At 41.8% G+C, this 22074-nt stretch overlaps 1 protein-coding gene across 1 annotated transcript in view; it reads right to left on the bottom strand.

Annotated features, from left to right (window-relative positions):
* Positions 1 to 22074, bottom strand: part of COL7A1 (collagen type VII alpha 1 chain) — a 54857-nt gene that overhangs the window by 22409 nt on the left and 10374 nt on the right. The window contains exons 9-56 of the mRNA XM_053469628.1: positions 21633 to 21762; positions 21207 to 21329; positions 20268 to 20417; positions 19839 to 19958; positions 18761 to 18907; positions 18211 to 18327; positions 17968 to 18120; positions 17385 to 17507; positions 17165 to 17311; positions 16890 to 17015; positions 16551 to 16697; positions 16295 to 16420; positions 15642 to 15785; positions 15197 to 15322; positions 14803 to 14943; positions 14204 to 14326; positions 13890 to 14036; positions 13533 to 13661; positions 10816 to 10962; positions 10311 to 10447; positions 9936 to 10062; positions 9565 to 9708; positions 9142 to 9308; positions 9027 to 9053; positions 8611 to 8637; positions 8453 to 8497; positions 7774 to 7866; positions 7289 to 7360; positions 6929 to 6964; positions 6792 to 6845; positions 6027 to 6095; positions 5479 to 5592; positions 5200 to 5226; positions 4953 to 5006; positions 4806 to 4877; positions 4464 to 4523; positions 3860 to 3895; positions 3499 to 3543; positions 3185 to 3220; positions 2463 to 2507; positions 2211 to 2246; positions 1835 to 1870; positions 1707 to 1739; positions 1297 to 1368; positions 892 to 951; positions 755 to 790; positions 469 to 585; positions 59 to 103 (exon numbers count right to left, since the gene is read on the bottom strand). Coding sequence (XP_053325603.1) covers positions 59 to 103; positions 469 to 585; positions 755 to 790; positions 892 to 951; positions 1297 to 1368; positions 1707 to 1739; positions 1835 to 1870; positions 2211 to 2246; positions 2463 to 2507; positions 3185 to 3220; positions 3499 to 3543; positions 3860 to 3895; positions 4464 to 4523; positions 4806 to 4877; positions 4953 to 5006; positions 5200 to 5226; positions 5479 to 5592; positions 6027 to 6095; positions 6792 to 6845; positions 6929 to 6964; positions 7289 to 7360; positions 7774 to 7866; positions 8453 to 8497; positions 8611 to 8637; positions 9027 to 9053; positions 9142 to 9308; positions 9565 to 9708; positions 9936 to 10062; positions 10311 to 10447; positions 10816 to 10962; positions 13533 to 13661; positions 13890 to 14036; positions 14204 to 14326; positions 14803 to 14943; positions 15197 to 15322; positions 15642 to 15785; positions 16295 to 16420; positions 16551 to 16697; positions 16890 to 17015; positions 17165 to 17311; positions 17385 to 17507; positions 17968 to 18120; positions 18211 to 18327; positions 18761 to 18907; positions 19839 to 19958; positions 20268 to 20417; positions 21207 to 21329; positions 21633 to 21762 — 4488 coding nt within the window. The remainder of the gene's footprint in view (positions 1 to 58; positions 104 to 468; positions 586 to 754; positions 791 to 891; positions 952 to 1296; positions 1369 to 1706; positions 1740 to 1834; positions 1871 to 2210; positions 2247 to 2462; positions 2508 to 3184; positions 3221 to 3498; positions 3544 to 3859; positions 3896 to 4463; positions 4524 to 4805; positions 4878 to 4952; positions 5007 to 5199; positions 5227 to 5478; positions 5593 to 6026; positions 6096 to 6791; positions 6846 to 6928; positions 6965 to 7288; positions 7361 to 7773; positions 7867 to 8452; positions 8498 to 8610; positions 8638 to 9026; positions 9054 to 9141; positions 9309 to 9564; positions 9709 to 9935; positions 10063 to 10310; positions 10448 to 10815; positions 10963 to 13532; positions 13662 to 13889; positions 14037 to 14203; positions 14327 to 14802; positions 14944 to 15196; positions 15323 to 15641; positions 15786 to 16294; positions 16421 to 16550; positions 16698 to 16889; positions 17016 to 17164; positions 17312 to 17384; positions 17508 to 17967; positions 18121 to 18210; positions 18328 to 18760; positions 18908 to 19838; positions 19959 to 20267; positions 20418 to 21206; positions 21330 to 21632; positions 21763 to 22074) is intronic.

Genomic DNA, 22074 nt, shown 5'->3' with positions numbered 1-22074 from the left:
TATGTATCCAGAGCTGCTATAATGTAACCTGGTTGTTCAAATTTGTTACCATTCTTACCCTGGGTCCTCTTTCTCCATTTTTTCCTGCAATTCCTGCTTCTCCCTGACGGAGAAAAGAAAAATGATATTAACATGTAAATTCTTACACTGAGACTGGGCTTTATTGATTAAGCTGATGAGATATTTTGGAACCACCGGTATTTCTAACAATGTATGTTTTTATTAAAATTAACCCAGTGGTTACTTCACTATTAAACTCGAGAATAATCAGTTGATTACACAATCAGTAATGGTTGATCTAGAATTGGCCACAGGTATGAAGTGTCTACTTATATCACGGTATCACCCATGTCAACAATCAGTTTTCATGTTGGGGCTGATGAAATATGATGGAAACCAAGTTTTTTTTGGCTCTTCTGGAATCAAGTAATGAGATTCCATAGCATACAAAATGATAGTCATTCTCACCGGTAGGCCATCTTCTCCTTTATCTCCTCGCTCTCCATCCTTGCCACGAAGACCTATTTGTCCTGGTGGACCAGTTCTCCCAGGCTCCCCGTTCTGCCCTGGTTCACCTGCATCTCCCTGAGAAGGAAAGTTCAATCTTAGGTTTTCTTTTCTTCGGCTGCCGACAGCATAAACCACCTTAAGCTCTTGTTTTACTTAATGCATATACACAAATACTACTGGAAAAGAGAAAAGTTATAAAACGCAAAGAGAAAGACCGCCGTGTTAAAATTATAGCCTAATGTACCTTTTGTCCTGTCTTGCCAGACGGGCCAATATTCCCCTGAAGAAAAAAAATTGAAAGTAATTAGATAATGCACGTTTGTTTTTTTTTTTTTATAATTTAAAGCATATCAAACACAATTCACAATTTAAGTCACTTACTCTCTCTCCTGGTTCTCCTTTGGCTCCAGCTGGACCAGGGACGCCAAAACCTGGTGATCCCTGCGAATAGATGGAGTGCCATCCAATTATTCCCTGTAGACATAAACTACCCCATAAAACCCACTGGGGCTACATATAAAACGGATTCGGCTGCAACGTTTCAAAAGTGATCTTCCTGAAGTTCCTGAAGCTTGGACCTTCAATTGGTTGCTATGGTGATAAGACCATCTTTCAAACATTGCATACAGGAGCCCCATATGCTCTATGGACTGACCACCTTTACAAACGTATACCTTCAACCTCATCCTTTACATCATACCAGCGCCTCTATATATTCACTAAAATATAAAAAGCAGGAAATTCAAGTTTTTGTTTATTGGCAAAAAACAAAAATAAATTACTCACTCGCTCTCCTTTCTCCCCGGGATCACCTCTTTGCCCCTTGGCTCCTTCTGTGCCGGGGAAACCTCTGTCACCCTGTGAATGAGAGAAGTATTTAACCGTAGCGCCTTAGCGCTGTATTTCAAAGTAACCCAAAATATGACTTAAAACGTGGAAGGCAAGCGCGCGACTCCCCAGCTGAAGAACCATAGATCCCGTGATCGTGGTAATAGCGGTGGGAGTGGGTCGCGGTTAACATGACGACCTGCAACTGTGAGTTGAGCGTTTGGGTATAGGTGAGGGGTGCTTGGTGTTCCCCGCTGGATAATGGGGATTGCAGTTCAAGAAAATGGGAAGAACTGGAGGTCTTAACCCTTACTCTGCCAACACGGGTCAAACCATGTATCCCTTTGCCACACCAAACTATGTCTCACCTTGTCACCTCTGGTTCCGGGGAGCCCCAACGTCTACAAAAGAGAACAGAGCACGAGAATTTAAACTCTTCCACGCTGAGGGTCCTCCACTCGCTTTACAACACAATACAAAGTGATTATATACTTACGGGTTTCCCCGGCTCACCGGGAGCACCCTGGTCACCCTAAAAAAGGGGAAAAACGAAAATAATTAAAAATGTCTGTACTTCAAAAAGCAAAGCAACCCCAAATCCTTGCTTCCTCCGCGTCTCTACTGTGAGACAGGTCAGGATCTCTCGTGGCTGAAGTGACTGTCGGGATGTAACGTTCCCATGACAACAATAGGAATGTGGCCTATTTTTCAAACCGTTCTTGAAATCTTGGTATTGTTAGACTGCTAGAGACGTGATGAGATACGCTGTGTGCCCGCCGTGTTTGCAGCACCATTAAAAAGTATTGAAAATGCCCTAGTTGTAGAATTTGAGCAGTAAATCTTGATCTACAGAGTGAATATAATGCTAGTACCTTGTCTCCTCTTGGTCCCGATGCTCCCGGAGGTCCCTGTTTTACAGAGAAAATGATGGAAAGTAGTATAATCGATTAATTTGAGCATTGATGGTCCTCCTGTTCTGATCTCACATAAGTGCGATATGAAAATATAAATTAAGTGATAAAAGTACATTATAAAGTTAACAATGAAATACATTAAATTATTTTTAAATGCTTATGTAAATACTTAAGTATACTGAAATCTCATTGATACGTTTGAGGACTTACCGCGACCCCTGGTGTACCTGGGCCACCATTTTGTCCTGGGTTTCCCTGCAGAATAAATTATTGTTAGGATCCCAAAAGAAAGGTTCCTCAGAGAACAGTTATAAGTGATTATTTTGGTTTGGCAATGTGAATTACAAGGTGGCGCTAGTTATCCATCTTTATTTTCTCCTTAAAAATGTAAGTTATTTATGAAAAAAATTAAGGATAGCAGAGCTAAACTCGGTGATGTGTCTACTTCTCACCTCCATGGTCACCATCTACCATGTTGGGTGCCGGGATATGTTAGCCACAGTGCTTCATAGTGTATTTGGGCCGGTTACAAATAGATCTCTAAACTCCCCAACCAACCCACAGATAAGTGGCAGGCTGGGGAGCCTGGTCGCCCAATATTATGATCTGGCACCCAGTTATGTGGTTGGCCTATGTGAGAATGAGCCACTGGCTACACTCATATGTGACAAATGTTCTATAATCCTAAAGAGAGGGACATCAGGAGAGGAACGAGGGACTGAGGGACTTTTGGCTAAAATAGGGTCTGTCCCTCCTAAAGAGGGACATTTGGTAGATCTTTAAGAGGCGTTTCTATGGACTGTGTAGTAAGTTGGAAGAGAGTCATCAATGGGGTTTGTATGTTTGGAAAGCAACCCTCTGTATGTGAGGAGTATGTACAACACAGCGTAATATACAAAAAAAACTTTTTCTCACAGATATCTCTTACATACCTTGAGCCCTTGGAAGCCTGGAGGGCCACGGTCCCCCTAAAAATGAGAAAATACTATTTTTAGTACATGAGGGAGAGACCTGTTGGTTGTGTTTGTAGATCTACACCTCTCCATTCCATACATGCAGAATGATGGTACAATGGCAAATCAAAACAATAGTGTTATTTAATAGCATTGTTACATGTCTTATAAATATGTAAAAGTACATTAAAAATACATTTTGACATTACAACCCATCTTCCAGTCTGTGGGATCTGGACATAATAATGGACACACAAAAACAAAGCTAATCTAAAAGCAAGTTTTAAGGTCACCTTCTCCCCGGGATCACCGTCCAACCCAGGAGGTCCTCGGTCACCCTGCGGCAAAATAAAAAAATCAGTGGCACAACTTCATTACTCGCTATTTGGCCATGTTACATATAATAAACCACAAATAGCGGGTTCTCGTTCAAGTGTTAGAGATTAGGAAAATGGCTCCAGAAAAAGACGCTTAATTACATTAAGAAGAGAGGTGGGTAAGAGATCTAAATGTTACATGTTTGCCTTCGCATTCTATTTTAACCACTTTACACCTTTTTTTAACGTTCACCCCACTAAGTGCAGGATGTCACCGAAAAGCTTAAGGTAGAGGACATGGTGTCGTATATATATGTCTGGATTCCATTATACCCACTTTGGAGCCTTGTTCACCGGGTGGCCCTCTGGGTCCCTGAAAAAAATGAATAAATGTGTAATTACGTCTTGAGAATCTTACATTATTGTGTACGTCTATATATATGCATATCTCACTAGCCAATACTACAAATCTTGTGAATGTCTGAGTTTTTCGCTTATTGTTATCAAGACCTCTTGGGGATGATCTTTTCAGATATTGAAATAATCAGCATGACACTATGGGATCTTCAGTGGGTGTCTATCCTATACTTATAAGAACATTGTGCTAATACTTGACATAAGATGCAGGTAACAACGTCTTGCTACATTCATCTTATACAATCATAAAGCATTGGGAAAGATTCTAAAAGAACAGACCTTTAGAATTTACACGTATATACCAAACAGATTTTTTTGGAGTCTGAGATGACTATGCCTCCATATATTGGGGTTGCCAGATTACCCCATCCATGGTTATGGTCAATGTATGCCACAAGGCTGGACTGATATGAGTTCCATCATATAGAACGCATAGAACACAGACATTATCACTACAGAAAAACACACTTCTCCCCCATTCGATGTAATATTTTGGTAATCAAACATTGCTTTCTGGAACTCACTCGATCACCTGGATCTCCTGGCCGCCCTGCGACACCTGGCAGTCCTTCTCCTACGTCGCCCTATTAATAGAAAGAGAGATTTTGGGTTGCATTTTACATGGTGCTATGTTGTGTGAGTGTCTTTATTATTACATGGCAGACATCCCTGTATAGTAAAAGTTCATGCCCTCCATAAAAAGTTTGTAAGTTCAACTATGTTGTGTTTGGATCTAGAGTAAGATGTCGTAAGGTTAGAAATTGGCAGGAGAAAAGTTGCTCCACACCCAGGTTTGCGCAGTAATTTTAGAAGAGATCCCTTGAAAAGAGTAATGTTTGGGAGTACCTGGTCACGCCTGTACCCACCTTATCTCCTTTTTGCCCTGCAAGACCTGGGGGTCCTCTTAAGCCAGGCAAGCCATTGGCCCCAGGAGGCCCCTGAAAATAATAAAAATATTAAAATAATAAAATATATGGAACCCATCAATGTATAATGAGATCTCTCCTACTTACTGGACTCCCTGGTTCTCCTTTGGAAGCCACGCCATCAACTTGACCTGGAGGACCCTGGAGAATAAAAATCGATCATAAACATTCTTAGGTTTTAACAGTACTGGGGTTTGTGTATAAAGTGCAGTTCTGTTTTTCTAGATAAGCCCAATGAAGCGTTGTGTTCATGGAGGTTAAAACATTTATCTTATGTAGGTATGGCTGATCTTACAAAGAAAACATAGAGTTAGATAAATGGATATTCACTTACTCTCTCACCGCGATCTCCTTTGTCCCCCTAAAACAGAAGAAATACAGTTGAGATTAAATGTATGCACCTGGAAATTACGTGAATCCCAGAGACCCTCCACTGTTTGTATTGCCCCAGACTGTCTGATAACTCATTATATTGCCCCAGACTGTCTGAGATTATATGGCATTATTACTTCTGCCCCCCAAAGACCACCAACGTCCAAGAAATCCAATAGAATATTTCTAATAATCTGGCAGACCTGCTATGCGTTCCAGACGCCCGGCACTAATACTTCACCTTTACAGTCTGCCCTGGAACACCTGGGAGTCCGGTTTGTCCTTCTGGTCCTGTTGGACCTGGATTCCCAGGGATTCCCCTCTGTCCTGGTGATCCGGGTTGGCCGGGAATTCCCTGTAATACAGGAGGAAATAATTATTCTCATTTGGATCGCCTTAATAAAGTCTTGAGCTGTACAGTTGCTTTATGTTTTATTATTATTATTATCTTTTATTTCTATAGCACTGACAATTCCCGCAGCGCTTCTTACAGTCCCCACATTCAAAGGGTCTGACAAAACTAGAACCGGCAGACTAAGACGAACTGATACATTCGCTAAAGAGGGTCCGGCTCGCAGGAGCTTACAATCAAGAGGATGCAAACTATTATTCACACTGAGTTTGGAATATATAGTATGCTCTATAATAAAGTATGATACACAGAAAACCTTTTCGTCCAGTTAGATCAATACATGTTTACTTGGTAATGTATATCTAGATGAGGCCAAATTAATGTCATCTGCTGAAGGAGAACCCTCTGTGCCCTTAACTGGTAATTGTGGGACTTACTGGAATTCCTGGTTCTCCTTTTCTCCCGGGGACTCCTGCTCCGCCATCTATTACTTCACCAGGTTCACCCTAAGGATAGAAAGAATAATTTTGTTATTTAAAATTAAAATGACCAAAGGATTGACTGTACGGACCAAAGAACAGGATATTTTTGCACCTAAATATGGGTTTTCTCATCAAACCTTGATTTCAAATGAGATTCCTGATTTGGTTTTATTCTTCTTCTACACTAGCTACAATTTTCTATGACTTTCTGCATGTTTTTGGGATGTTAGGCTCTATATCCCTTGGCCTTATGGTCCCTGGTCAGACTTCTTCAGGATGACCCAAGACATCTGTTTTAGTACCCAAAGTTTACAGATGTAAAGACTTGCTTGTCCATCTCTTGTTCATGTTCAGTTGGTGAATTAGACAGAGATGGGCTTTTTAATGCTATTGTGCTTTAATGCAGCTGCCCCATTTGCCCTCAGCCCCAGCTCAGACTAACACCTAGACAGAAAGTGGACTATAAGGTCTATAAAATAACAGATAGCCAACTTTTGATAGACAATATCATTGTAGTAACATCAACATTTGGCAACTGGTAGTCTTGTTATCAACAGTGTGACATATCGAAACTGTGTCAATGACATCATGACGACTGTTACTGAAATGAAACTCAGAAAAGACAGGAAGTTATGTTGTGACATCATTACCTCTGCAAAAATATTACATTCCTCCTGTGAAACACTATGTGTCTCCTGAGAAATTTTAATTGGGACTTACCGGAAGTCCTCTTTCTCCTTTTGGACCAACAGGCCCTGGAGGACCTCTTTCACCCTATCAATAAACAAATTGTACATTAAAACATTGACATACTAAAAAAATATTACAAAATAATTCTCAAAAACCCTCTGACTTACAGTGTCTCCCTTATCTCCAGACGATCCTTTATTTCCCTAAAGACAAAAATGTATAGATATATATCAGTGTTCATAAACAGGGCTATAAGCACAAGTCCTAACTCTATATGAAACATTTCTTGGGGTGTCTTGTGTTTTTAATGCTTTCATCATGGGGTGGAATGAATGAATGAATTTTCCAAAACTAAGACTTAAGGCCTTTCAGCATCAGAGAAATACAGAAGGAGATACGAGAGAAGGTTTAGTATTTATAAAAATTGAAGTAGTTGGTAGCACATCTAAAAAATCTGTCTAGATCTATCTTATTAAAGCAGATAAGCTTACAATCCAATATATATATGAATCTAAGATGAAACTCACCAGGGTGCCTGGCGTTCCGGGGGTCCCGGGGCGGCCAGGACTTCCTGGGATACCATCAGTTCCTGGGTCTCCCTGCGAGCGATACAAAGTATCAAAATTTAGAATTATAGAACGTGTTACTGCCAATCAAAATAATAGTTCGCCACCAGATACCGCTGTGACAAGATCATGTAGGTTTACTGAACATATGTAGGAAATGTAAGGGATCCTGGACCATATGCCAAAGCATACGCAGATATAACATCTTCTAGAGTAACTTCAGAAAGGAATAGGATTAGGGACATCAGTAACTGCGATGTATTTATGGAACAACAGAAGGGTTGTTATTTGGGTGGGAAAATCCCCACTTTGAGGAACGTAAGATAAACGCAAGTACTACTGTACTTATTACTGCGTACTGCACAGCGCTACCCGATGTTAAGTGAACACAGAAATTAATCAGTGACCCTAAAACTTCAATAGCTCCATAAATGTAGATGACTTACGGTGTCCCCTTTCGGTCCTCCTGAAGGAACACTTTCCCCAGGGGGACCACGGGGTCCAACAGGACCAGGAGGACCTGGGACACCATTACGACCCTGTGATACAAAAAAGAGATACATCGGATTATTTATAATACCATATGCAGGTTTAAGAACACTTACTACTGAAGATACATGATTATCAGTGAACTCGCAGACTCAAGTGGTTTTTGGAAACCATAAGCTGTTTTTTTAATTGCCAAAACTCTATGATCGGTAAGATGCAACTTTTATGCAGCACACATTCTGGTCTGCTGGGGTCACACAAATTAAGTGAATTCCCTGTTTATCAAAATAATCACCTTTTTCTCGCCATGTATCTCCAGTTAACACAAGTTTATGGTCACCATTGGAGATAAACTAGATAGGAACAAGGCGTGAGATGTGGTCAGGCCAAGTTCCTACCACTCTTAGCATCATTCTGCATATCCTACTAGACTTTTCTTTAAGCTTGGCTTTGCCCTAGATGCCATAGGATCAATGTGATTTGGAGGAATGTTTCTTTAATGAACACCTGGCGTCATATTTTGTAAAGTATTATGCCAACAATCGCCACGTTGGGGATGAACTTAGTCTTTGGTCAAGAGATATCTTGGCTGCCTGGTTATGGAGATAATTAAGAAAAATAAATAACAATACCCACCGGTTCTCCCTGTGGACCTGCTTGGCCAGGACGTCCGGTGCTTCCCTATAACAAATAAAATCAGTGTTATAGTGAAACAGCTGAAAGGATTATAGAACGGTCGATGGGATAAATGGAAAATGTTCATAGAAACCACATAAGCGATTCAGACTTCTTACCCCTTCTCCTTTTTGGCCCTTTTCGCCCTAATGACCAAAACAAAATACAATTAATAAAATGATTCGGGAGGGTGAAGAGTGCCATTCCATGCAACATTAAACAGAATTTCTATCAAACGTACATTCCACGAACCCCTAGGCACAAGTATTACAAGCACTGCATCATTCCCACCCCATAAATCCCCAAATACAAATTATATATTTGGACTCCAATGAAACCATGTAGGGTAACAAAACAGGTGAGACAAATGGGTGTGGATTATTAGGCTTTTGGGAATCCACCCAACTTTGACTTCCACTCCCATCATCCTCAGTCAGCCACACAAAAGCTGAGAATGACTGTACTTGTAGTTAAGCAACGAGCATGAATGATAAGGGTACTTATTGAAGTAAGTAAGTACTGGCTGAAGTCTTACCTGTGGGCATTGAACTGTGCAAGGTTCCTAGAGAAAAATAAAAACAGGAATGATATGAAAACCTTTTGTAAAGACGAAAACGGACCATTCCATAATCCAGCTTCAAAACACTTACTTCCACGGATGTCACGGTGCAAATAGCCTCAGACACCCGATCTACAATGGTGTCCAGGTTCTGAACATCCCCGGTGAAGAAGACATTTTTAGGACTCTGGCCGGAGACAATTCGACGTAACTGCTCTTGGTCGGCGCCGTTCATTCCTACCGCTAGCACTCGAATACCTGCAGAAATTAAGACAAGTTATGAATAACCAACATGTCTGCCCCTTCTACTAACAGACTTTCTTTAAATTCCATCTTAAAATAGGACCTCTGATGTCCTAAAAGCTTATTTGAGTCTACATTGGCCCAATGGAAAACATCATCTACAACTAACGATTCCCAACATCAGCATATATATTTATTTATAGAAGAACAAATAAGTTGAGCTCGGTTGCAGACGCTGAGCTTTGAGACTGTCCAACTTGGCATGATGTACCTGTGTCTTTGATAGATTTTGCTGCCTCCAACACGTCATCTCCTGAAGCTCCATCGGCCAACAGTACCAATACCCCCGGGACATTTCTTCTCCTTCCATAACTTGGTGCAAACATGTAATTCTTTGCAAAGTCTATGGCAGCACCTGAACAAAAGACACAAGGTTACTTATCAAAGCTCTTATGTTATTGCGGAATAAGTGGCATATTACTATGTCCAGACATATGTTTTCAGGATACTTAAACATTCAAGTAGTTCAGATTTTCAGCAGAGTGACGCAGGCACCAGATTACAAAGTATCAAGGTCAAAAGTATCTGATTAGTTTCCATTTTCAGTATATGGTTTTAATACCATCTAACGGAAGAATTTACCAATATTGGTTCCGCTGGGTTCTTGGAAAGGGATACTCTGAATCTGTTGCAGGACCGTGTTGAGTTCGCTGGATCGATTCAGGAGGATCCACGGTCGTGCACGGAAGCTGTAAGCCTCTACACCCACCTTAAGGAAATAAAAATAGAGGCACTTAAACCCTGAGATCCACATTTCACTAAGTAAACAAGAACACAAAGCCACGGTAAACAATGGGGGTAAAAAAAGACCAGAGAATAATATGAATTGTAGGGGGGCCTTCGTTCATTCCAACTTGGTGTCCATAAACGGTCAACTCCCTACTCAGCATAGGTGACCCTACTTATTATTAATCTGTTTTTGGACTGTCTGTCTCTGCATGAAGACCTCCTATGTACCTGCGTAGCATCTGGTCCAAGCTGTCCTACTGAAGTGACCACCTCGGAAAGAAATTTTTTCACAGGCTCTTCATTGTATGCGTTATCCCTTGTTGCGTGGACTAAGAAGACAATGTCTGTCCGTCCAGTCCCACATGCTATAGAAGAAAGAACAAAAGCAAGATTAAAAGTCCACATGGCCCTAGAGAAAGCTTCAAATTAGAGGTTCCCGTCCCACAGTTAATTCTCAACATAGGGTCTCATACTACATGCTGAGTTATGTGGCCCATGGCACAGATTGTCAGCCTTGTGGCTATGATCCCTATTAGTCGCTTAAAAATGATCCGTGTTACCAGATCTCTTTAAAACCGGTTTCCTTTTTCATCTTTTCTTCTTTTTTTAATATAAAAATGTCAACCGTATAAGGAAAGGAAATTTACTGGTTAATCTTTTTTTTTAAAGACAGACTTGGCTCCCTTAATCTTTCATCTGGATTAAATATCACTCTAAACCCTAACTGCATTACCTGTGTTAGCAATGATTGTGGTGATGTCACTTTCACGGTTTCCGAACAAGGCCGCCACACGGAATTCGTAACGCCCGCCGGCCTGCAGGTCATCGATATCAAAATATCTCGCATCTCCACTAGCCAGACGAACGGTTTCCGGGCCACCTACAAAAAAAGGGACAGATTAAGACTTCCGTGGGGTGAGAGGGTAGTAGATACATGGAACAGCCTTCCCTCTCAATAAAAGTAGGAGAAGACAACTTAAGACTTCCGTGGGGTGAGAGGGTAGTAGATACATGGAACACCCTTCCCTCTCAATGAGGCTAATACAGTGAGGGAATTTAAACATGCACGGGATAGGCAAATGACTCCTGAATCTAAGAAAAGACAAAGGATTATCATTAAGATTAAGGTTGCCTTGTACATGACCCAAAAAAAGAATATATTCTTAAAACATCTTCACTTCTGATTAAGAGGTTGGCTTGAAACTCTCAATGTGCCTTAAAAAGGAGTCTATAAATGAATACTGTTAATGACATATGATGTCATGCTCCCATCATACACACATAACACGAGGTTCTTATACAGATAAATGTTCTTTTAACTGATGGGTTTATGGAATTGTCAAACGCCATGTTTTTGAACGTGATAGATCTGCTTTAAAGTTACTCAGCGACAATATATTTCCCTTTAAATGTAAATTCCTATATGACATCACCTATGGAGCCGTAAACAGCCCATGAGCAGGTGAAGGTTGGTTAGGGGCCAGGAAGGCAATTTTGCTCTGGGCTACTCTGATATATTCTTCTTGCCATTCATCATAAAACCAGAGTGACATCAGAAAGCATCCCAGCCTTTAGGGTGAATTTTTCTTTAATCGGGTCATTTTAAGTGTCGCTGCCCAATATATCTTTGGTATACAGGGTTAAGGAGCTGCCTGGCTCCGTCTGCCCTCTGCATGACCGAAATAACCATCCCGATATCTCCATCCTCAAGGAGCAAGAATTCCAACTCTAGCTCCATAAACAAAGTGAACATCGCTGTAAAAACCCTAAAAACTCCCATAAATGTATTATCACATAGACATGGAGTTTTGAGGGCTTTAAGAATGTCCTGGAGCGACGGCGCTCGGCATATTTGTGCAGATGCGTAGGAGTCATCCAGTACGTTATATAATAATTTACGACTTTTTCTGCATAAATCTTTGTTTTTGAGTGAAGTTCGGGCTTCGGTCTCACGCAAAACACCTGGCAAGATGGTTTTCTGTTATTTTACATTTTACCAGTTTATATGTGGAGAGAGGTTTTCATTAATATATATATATACAGAGCCGGCCTTAGGCGTTGTGGCGCCCTGTGCGGACTACTCCTCTGGCGCCCCCCCTCACTACCCCCCCTCTCTGCCCCTTCAAACTACCCGCCCCCTCTGCCCCTTCAAACTACCCCCCCCTCTGCCCCTTCAAACTACCCCCCCCCTCTGCCCCTTCAAACTACCCCCCCTCTGCCCCTTCAAACTACCCCCCCCTCTGCCCCTTCAAACTACCCCCCCCCCCACTTACCTTGTTGCCGGAGTCCTGCGGTAAGAGCGGGAGGCATCCGTCTTCTCGCTCTGCCGGCATTTCATGTTGAGCGCCGGTATTGTCCGGCGCTCAACATGAGATGCTGGCACCGCGACGGAGTCACGGAGAGTAAGGGGCGCCGAACGGTTGCCGAGAACTTCACGAGCAACCGCTCGGCGCCCCTGACCGGGACTTAGATTAAAGCATCGTTTTTTTTTTTAAACTTTATTTAACATCAATGATGTTAAATAAAGTTTAAAAAAAAAACAAAAAAAAAAAAACGATGCTTTAATCTAAGTCCCGGTCAGGCGCCCCTGCAACCATGGCGCCCTGTGCGGTCGCACAGGTCGCACACCCCTAAGGCCGGCCCTGTATATATATATGCTAAGTTCAAAAGGTTGGGGTCACTTCACTGTTTTCATGGAAAATAAGGAAATTTCGGGCTGTAACATAATTACAAAAGGGTTTTCTAACCTTCAATTAGGCTTTTAAACTTAAACTTGGATCAGCGAACACAACGTGCCATTGGAAGACAGGAGTGATGGGAGTGATAAAGGGCCATTGGAAGACAGGAGTGATGGGAGTGATAAAGGCCATTGGAACACAGGAGTGATGGGAGTGATAAAGGGCCATTGGAACACAGGAGTGATGGGAGTGATAAAGGGCCATTGGAACACAGGAGTGATGGGAGTGATAAAGGGCCATTGGAAGACAGGAGTGATGGGAGTGATAAAGGCCATTGGAACACAGGAGTGATGGGAGTGATAAAGGGCCACTGGAACACAGGAGTGATGGGAGTGATAAAGGGCCATTGGAACACAGGAGTGATGGGAGTGATAAAGGGCCATTGGAACACAGGAATGATGGGAGTGATAAAGGGCCATTGGAACACAGGAGTGATGGGAGTGATAAAGGGCCATTGGGACACAGGAGTGATGGGAGTGATAAAGGGCAATTGGAACACAGGAGTGATGGGAGTGATAAAGGGCCATTGGAACACAGGAGTGATGGGAGTGATAAAGGGCCTCTGAGCACCTATGAAGAGATTCCATTAAAAATCAGCCGTTTCCAGCTACAATAATCATTTACAACATTAACCCCGTCTGCGCTGGATTTCGGATCCATTTCATGTTATTTTAATGGACAAAATTTGCTTTGCCTTCAAAAACCTGCTTACCGTCGGCCCGTCTCCAGTAGATGCGGTATCCGCTGGCCCCAGCCGCAGAACTCCAGCTGAGCCGTATGCGCTGTTCCGAAATATCCGTCACGCGCAGGTTGCTTACAGCAGAGATAGTCGGTTCATCCGCTGATCCCGCCGTTAAAAGTGAGAGAAAAAAGAGACACATTCACCTACAATATTAATGATCAGAAAACTAATATTCGGCTTGCAATCTTAATTCTAAGACGCAAACGTTTAGGTAACGGGTTAGATTAACCCTTAGCGCAAAACTGTCAAACATCAACGTTACGACTGAGAACAAAGATGATTCTATAGTTATGTTCACAGGAGGCAGAAGCGTTCGTGAGCACCTACGTGTTTTGACGCTGGTGCTGACGGGTTCTCCCTGGCGATTTCCTATCAGTGCCGTGACTTTTACCGTGTACCGTAATCCTGATTCCAGGTTCACGAGTTCAAAGGAATTGGTGTTTCCCGGGACCTCCCGGGTCTGCTCTGGACCTCCTTCAAAAGAAAAGGAAACAGATACATGAATAGCAACCCCTACACTATGCGACTTTGGTTATCGGAGTTCTGTCTCGTTGAGGTCGTTGTCTCCATGGAATGCCGGACACATTTCTCGCACAAAACACGTGAACTACAACAATAAGTTCTATCGTTTTAGGGTTTACCATCCACTGGGCTCCAGGAAATCCTGTAGGATGTGGCGCCTTGCACTCCAACCCATGTTACTCGGATGACATTATTTCTGCCCTCCACAACCCGGAGGCTTGTTACCCGTCCGACTTCTTGAGCTGCAAAAGAGGGTGGAAAACAGTGAATGAGGATGCAGATGGAGAACATATGCTAACCAAGAGTAATATTATGCATACATTGTTCATAGTTCATAAGGTTGAAAAAAGACCTAAGTCCATGAAGTTCAACCCTTCTACCTAACCTTCCTATGCTTTTCTTGAGAGTACGTGGCATGTAGTGCAGGCAGAGGTGGCACCTAGGTGTAACCTTGGATGTAACTCTATCCAAGAATTATCCTTCTTCATCAGCATATGACTCCTTATACAAATCTTAATGAAGTAGTGTATTTGCATACATTGCCATATCTTGATATGGTAATGGAGGATGGAGCCTTCAAATGCAGTTCTATAAATCTTTTTTGAAACTTTACCTTTACAGCTATAATTCCACTTAAAGTAACAAAGTCCCTTTAATTCAAATTGTTTCTTAGAAAGAATAAGTTGACTGCGTAACTGTATCTTCCGTCGTAGCTCACCTGTTCGGACAGTGACAGATGATGGGGTACTCTCTCTGTTGTCCACGAGGGTAGTGACTTGGATGACGTAGTTCGTTCCGGTCACCAGGTCTGAAATATCGACCGAAGTGTCCCTCGTCACCAATCGCGAGATCTCAACACCTGTAAAAGGAAAAAAATGAGAATGGGAAACATCAGCAGATACCTTAAAGTCACAATAAAGGACTATTCACCGAGTACATTCTGAGGACCTTGGCATTCGATTTACTTTTGTTAGTTGGTTAGATTTATCTTATTTTCCAAACTATATTATCGTTCAACTATAAGACCAACTTCTTTTATGAGAGTGTAATACATTAAAGAGGTCCCCATTAAGGTATCTTTTATTAGTAGGTAGATAGACAGATAGACCAACCGTCGCTACGTCTCCAGGTGATCCTATAACTAGTGGCCCTTGGAACAGCATCCCATGCTATCCTGACTGCGTTTTCTCCGACATCCACAGCCCTCAGGTTGGTGACAGAATCCACGGAGTCATCATCTGCGTCAACATTTTGAGTTATAAGACGGTAAGAAGAATAGGAAACATCACAGGTTTGTGGCTGTCTGTGGCATGTGAATCTGATCAAGGTGCTCCCCTTAACCATATTTTTGTTTCTCGAGAGTAAGACTAATTAGAATGTCTGTGTTCTGTTACAATTTAGTGATCCATATTCGGTGTGTTTTTTAGTTTTAATCATCAATGACCCAGGCATAGCCTCGGGTTGGCAGTGGTCTTATGTAGTGACCTGGGTCACCTTTTGTGTTTATCCCTCTTTTCCGCGGGTCAGTAAAAGCAGCAGTATATATATATATATTACCTGTCCGTGCCGTTACAGTCACAGCGTTGCTTTCTGCCGCTCCGATCAGAGCAGAAACGCCGATGACATAAACTGAATTTCCCTGCAAACCTTTTATGTCAAAGGACGTAGCGTCGGGTGGAAGCGTTTGGCTAAACTGACGGCCTGAAACACAGGTTAAAAATTACATTGGACATGTTATGGATTAAAAAAGAAAAGAAGAAAAATACTATTTAATGAACTTTTGAAGGATCCTGGGATTTATAGTTCATTATCACGTAGAGAGTTATATTGTTGTTGTAGAAGATACAGGTGATGAGATCTAATTGACATGTTCGGATATCATACAACAAAACAGTGACTTCTTCTAGGAGGCTGTTCCACCCTCTCAATAATGTAAAAGTAAGTTAAAGGTAAAGGCTTGTGCTGGAGATCTGATGGGGAGATTATATCCTTAATCTCTGTACAGATACAATGTAACCACATTAAATCAGAGAAGCAAGAGATCATACTTTAGGACCACTATAATCTGCAGAACTACAGTAAATGGCATGAATATGGGTGGTTCTTAGGACTGGTGGTAGATGCCACACAGGCTTGGTGTGAAAAAAGGTAAATGTCCCTGATGTCAACAACAAAAAGTTTAAGCTGTATTGTCTTGCACTAATCATTACCATCACTCTGCCTCCAAGTGACCTTGTACCCTGTTGCTCTGGCCACTCCAGTCCACGTGATCCGCACGCTATTTATTCCTGACTCCACCACTCGAAGGTTTGCAACTACCGGCACCACTGTAGTCTCTAAAAACAGAATTACGGTAATTAAATTAGAGAATGACTGAAATAGAGTTCACACATACGAGCCCAGCTAAGACAGCCAGAGGGTTGGAAGAATGTCTTGACCTAGTAGATTTTCTTTCCCTTTACTTACCGGTCTTAACGTTGATAATCCCTGGAATTCCTTCTCTTGTACCGACCACGGGAATCACCCTTACTACATACGTGACACCTTCTTGGATATTGACCAGCTCGAAGAGCGTCTGATCCCCGGGAATCACCCTGACATCCTCTGTATTGTCTGTTAGGGATAAAAATAGAGTTTTTTCATCAATAAGATGTCTTTGTTAAGATTCACAAATATTTAAGAGCTTCTTTGACTTTCTAAACCAAGAGTGGAGCCCATGGGCCCTCTTCAGTCTTGGGTGTCCTTTCTCAATGCATGCAATGGGTGCATTGATGTTTATCCTAAATCTTAAGGTCTTGTGCAAACCTTCTGTGTTCCTGCTGATGATTCTGTACTCGGTGACTCCTGGAACTCCATTCCAAGACAGACGAATACGTCCTCTCCGTATATCCAACACACGCAGGTTGGTGATGGGACCAATGGCCACTGGTTCTAAAAACAGAACAAAATCATTTACCTAGTGATAATGACACAGCCTATAACCCCATCGATTGCAATACTGACTACAAACGCTTTTCCTACTCAAGATGTTTGCACGTTCAATGTGCAACAATCATTTATTTGGGAATGTGAGACCTTACCGATCCGGACACTGATGGGGACGGCTGAGCCTTCGAGTCTGCCAGCTAAAGCTGATATGCTGACAATGTAGGTAATGTCTTCTTCAAGACCATCGATCTCAAATGTGTCCTGGCTTCCTGACACCCGTCTTGTCCTCTCAAAAGATCCTGTAAAATCAGATTGTGGTTTAAACTCGGATTAAACGCTAGTCTCTCCTGCTGTACCAAGGGAAAGTCTTACCATCGGCGCTACGGATCACAATCCTGTATTCTGTGGCACCTGGTGCTCGTGTCCAAGCCAAACGAACTCTGGTTCCGGAAGCCTCCACAACCCGCAGATTGGTGATTGTGCCAACCGAGGCGTCTGTAAGAAAAAAGAAAAAGGAGCCTGGAACTCTGGTTTTATGGAATGAAATTAAAATTCACAACTGAGGAAAGGACTAACCGGTTATCACTTGATAAGCAAATCATGAACTTGATGTCAAAAAGAGATGAACATGGCAGAATTAAAGGGCGAATTAAAGCATAAGAGGTGGCTTTGGGGTTTTTAGGATGTGTTCATGTTTATCCTGCAAGAAATGCTGCTGCTCCATAATTAGTTCTTAATTCTTTATTCCTAGAACCATAAACACTATTTGGTCTATATAAAATTGTAATCAGGTCTTTGCCATGTCTTAGATTCAGGAGCCATATGCCCATGTCGTGCATGGTTAAATTCCCTCACTGTATTAGCCTCTACCACTTTCACTGGGAGGCAGTCCTCCTTATCTACCACCGTCTCGGTAAAGTAAAAACATCTCTTCTGGCTTTGGTACTGTCTTTACCTGTTTCAGATGTGGTGGCCGGTGTGGCCACCTCTCTGCCATTGTATAAGGTGAAAAGCGTGATGCGATACTCAGTTCCTGGTCGTAAGCCTCTGATTTCGTACCTGTTGGTACTGGTGGGTAAGTTTACAGTTTGAGGAGCTTTCGGACCACCTACAGACCAAGTGTACAGTTAGAACAACCACCACGCACGGAATTTAGTGTTCCACCCTTTTATTCTGGCACAATACAAAGTATCTTCACCTCTGGCTCGTCTCCACTCCAGCCTATAACCCGTGGCATCTGGAATCAGGTTCCAGGTCACTTGGATTGATGTTGGACTGTCTGCAAAGGTTCTCAGTACCTGAACTATTCCCGATTCTAGTGAAATAGAATGCCGGTGTCAAATTAAAAAGAAAATACATTAAACCTCATTAAAAGAATCCCATTTCTCTGCAAGATGTTATATATTTTACTGAGAAATCTAAATATAGTTCAGTGTGCAAGTATCTTGATTATATCAGCTTTAACATTTGTCACATTTTAAGATAAAGTTTATCATAATTAAATAAAATTCTATTTCCAATACTTTGTTTGCTGGTAAATTTATTTCTAGATTTCCATTTTTTGGAGACCTATGTATGGCGATCTTCAGCACCTAAGTAAAAAAAGGGAAACTAATCCTTAGAAAATGTGCTTTTGTTCCTTTAATGTGGTTATTCAGAGCTCTTCGTAGACCATCTAGATCTTCATTAAGAATCAGAGGTACTGTTTGAGATATCGGAAGCCGAGGGGTCATTCATTGGGGTAATACCTGTCTTCACCCGCTTCGAAGCAGCAGATCCTTCCTCGGCTCCGTACAGTGGGCTGACAGACACGGTGTATTCGGTGCTGGGCAGGAGGTTTTGAATAAAGTAAGAGTTTACATCGGCACCAACATCAAAGTCCTTTGCGTCGTCACCTACAGAAAAAAACAACCAAGATGATATCACTAACCATTGGAGCCTATATGACCACTTTGGTGTGCTCTCTAGACCCATGAGGTCCATCAGAAGCACCTTGAAGGGTACCCATTACAGAGCCCAAAAACGTTAATGTTTGACTTTATATCCTCTTCAGAATGCGCCTAACCTGACATTCTATAAATGTTACTGTATAACGGTCCACTAAGTATTAAAAGCACCCAAGCTTCCAATACCACCAGTAATCACATAAACACTACACCTTTGTTGTTCCTTCATGTTCACCTGGAATCGAAGTAAAAGCTAAGTTGTAATTCTCCCTTTGATTGGATTCCAAAATCCAACCTGGGTAACTACCTGCCACGGCACTGTGAGGCGGACACACAATGGTTGGCCCCAGAAAAGGCTCTCTCCCTCAATGTTTCGTGGTTTGGTTATGATATAAATTAAGAAATAAGATAACTTTGTAGGCTCACCAACAAAGCAACTGAAGCATCAGAGAAAGGCCTGAATCTTAAATATATTAAAACATATAAACAATGGGAGTAATGTGATTATCAGAATATAATTAGCATTAGCTGCAGGCTCAATTAATACTAGCTTACAAATAAAATACCAGTTATATAGTAACCTTTATGTGTGGTTATTTGACCTTGTTGTTTCAAACAAGTCTTAAGAATAATATATGATGAGGTAGACTACAGAATGGGAGTTATACGACTCTCTTCTCTGTCAGTTTGGTGTTTTAACTCTGATTTTCTATTTCAGTTAAGTGTTACTCCTTATCAATTGGTGTTAGAAGTGGGATTTAAATGTTCTATGTTCCATTATCAGTTCAATGTCTAAACATTTTGTATAGAAGACCTCAAAGCCCCTATGAAAGGGGCTCCCCCTCTGACCCATATGTGTGACATTCTGCAACCTAATTACCTGATTGGGATACCCAGGAGATACGATAGCCGGTGGCCCCACTAACCCCTCGCCACGTAGCTGTCATGCTCTGTGATGTGACGTCCTGCAGGATCAGCTCAGAAATGGCCTGCATAAGCTCTGGCAAGAAAAAAAACATTATACTAAACCAAAAATAAATATCACCCGCTATGTCAACAAAGTTACACAACCGCCTATGGTTCTTCACTCCTTTCCACTTTTTTCAAATAAATACTGCTGTTGGTATCTAGAACTTAAATAATTTAAATAACTTCATAGTTTCTTCAACAGATTCCGATTTATTCCTCAAATTCAGAGCTGTAACTGTCTCTGGTAAAGAGACATTGTAGCTCGCTATTATTTCACCTTTAGCCTTCAAATGCTTTAGGATACTCGTAGCTGACATCAGCCAGAAATGATAATACTTACGGGTTCGCCCTGTAATGGTAACAGGGGTTCCAGTCTGGCGCTGGTACTGAGGGTAAAGGACTAGGATATATTCAGTGTTCGGACTCAGGTCGCTGAGTGTTTCTGATACTGCGTTCCCACTCAATATCTTCTCCGCTGTCCTCCCGTCACCTTTGCATCAAGAAATAAAAACGAGAAGACACCAACATCAGATAAAAGATTATGCACTATGTGCCCCTGGTGGCCCTCTTTCTGCACTATAAGTGGTAATACTGAAATATCATTGACCGGTTAACAATGCCAGCCTGTGATGGGTTCCGTAACATTCTGTGACACTGGAACCTTGTGCTTCCCAAGACAATGAAAGTTTGACTTCTCATTAACATAACTTGGAGTTGCAACACTCTAGAGCTTGGGTGATCCTCAAATAAAGTTACTTTTAAGTTCCAAATTCCATCTTTTTTTTTTAATGATGGCGTCTCGGTTCTTTTCTTTATACGAGCCTTCAAGCGAAGACGTTTTTTACTGCTGGTGGAACATTGCCACAATAAGGTGCGGCAGAGGGGGGTAGGATACATGGGCTGGGATGGAAGCCAGAATCCAAAGCCGACAGGCACAGGTATGTCCACAACGGAGTTTGGATCCACCCTATTATTTATATAACTCGAAACCTGCAATTTCAGAATAGAATACATTTTCGTGCTCACCGAATTAGTTATTCTATTTTCACATACTCAAATCATCTTACACAATTTATAAATACGCTTTGTAAAGAGTTAAAAATCAAACAAATGTTGGGTTTCGTCCAAATAGTGATGCTCCGTATATGTCTTTTGGCAAGTTTTGTGAGCAAACCGGTTCATTCAAGCAGTGTGTAAAGTCCGTATGACCTTGAGAACTGTAACTTTTCACAGCATGATCCATACTTCGTAGCTTCGTGCAGCTCGCCGGCAGACTCACCTCTAGTTGAATATGTGAGCCTGTAGCCCCGCGGTGATTCTGTTCCAGTGGTGGACCATACCAGTCTCAAAAACGTAGGGCCGGCCTCGGACACACGAAAGTTGGATATACCAACTGAACTCACTAAGAAGTAAGCAATTTGTCACATAGATTAATATTATTAGTCGCAAGATCCGTCAGCAACGGGTTTTCGTCGGGCAATTGTTTTTTTGTTTTGGACACGGTTATGTCTGGGGAGCTCTACAAGCTAATGTATTAAACCTAGTTTTGTCTTTGACTACAGAGTAACCGTCTGCTTGGAGTAGGAAACAAACAGAACATAAAATCACCCCCTCACCATCTCCAAGCAATATTTATTTATTATTTATTGGTGAGAATCTTTAAAATTGCCCTAGAATTCTTATATGGAACTTGTGATCAACTTACAGGTTCTCTCCCTGCCGGACACCGATTCCCCAATGCTGTTGGGATACAGAGCTGTGACAGTGACGGAGTATTCCGTCGAGGCTCTCAGACCCTGTAATAATCCCTCAGTCTGACCAGCAGTTAGGGTGATCTGTAAACACATAACGATACGATTCATTCACAACACCAACTCACAGAGAACGGCTCGTGTCATTATTATCCCCGATGTATCATGCCCCAGAAACAAAACCCAAGATCCTTAGATCTCTGACCATTTTTTGGGGTGGGCAAAAACTGGGATATGTCTGGATAATAATTTGGTTGTGGAGGAGTGTAATAATTTTGTGCACAGGAGACAACGGACCCCACCGTAAATTTGTAACATTCAGACTTCTAATATTTCTTTCTGAATTAGGGAAATATTACTCTACAATTAAGAGATATTCATAATATTCTTTGTTCA

This window comes from Spea bombifrons, chromosome 6 (assembly GCF_027358695.1).
Source record: "Spea bombifrons isolate aSpeBom1 chromosome 6, aSpeBom1.2.pri, whole genome shotgun sequence".
Lineage (NCBI taxonomy): Eukaryota > Metazoa > Chordata > Amphibia > Anura > Pelobatidae > Spea > Spea bombifrons.
Note: the sequence above shows the minus strand (reverse complement) of the source record. Positions and strands in the feature narration are given on the sequence as shown.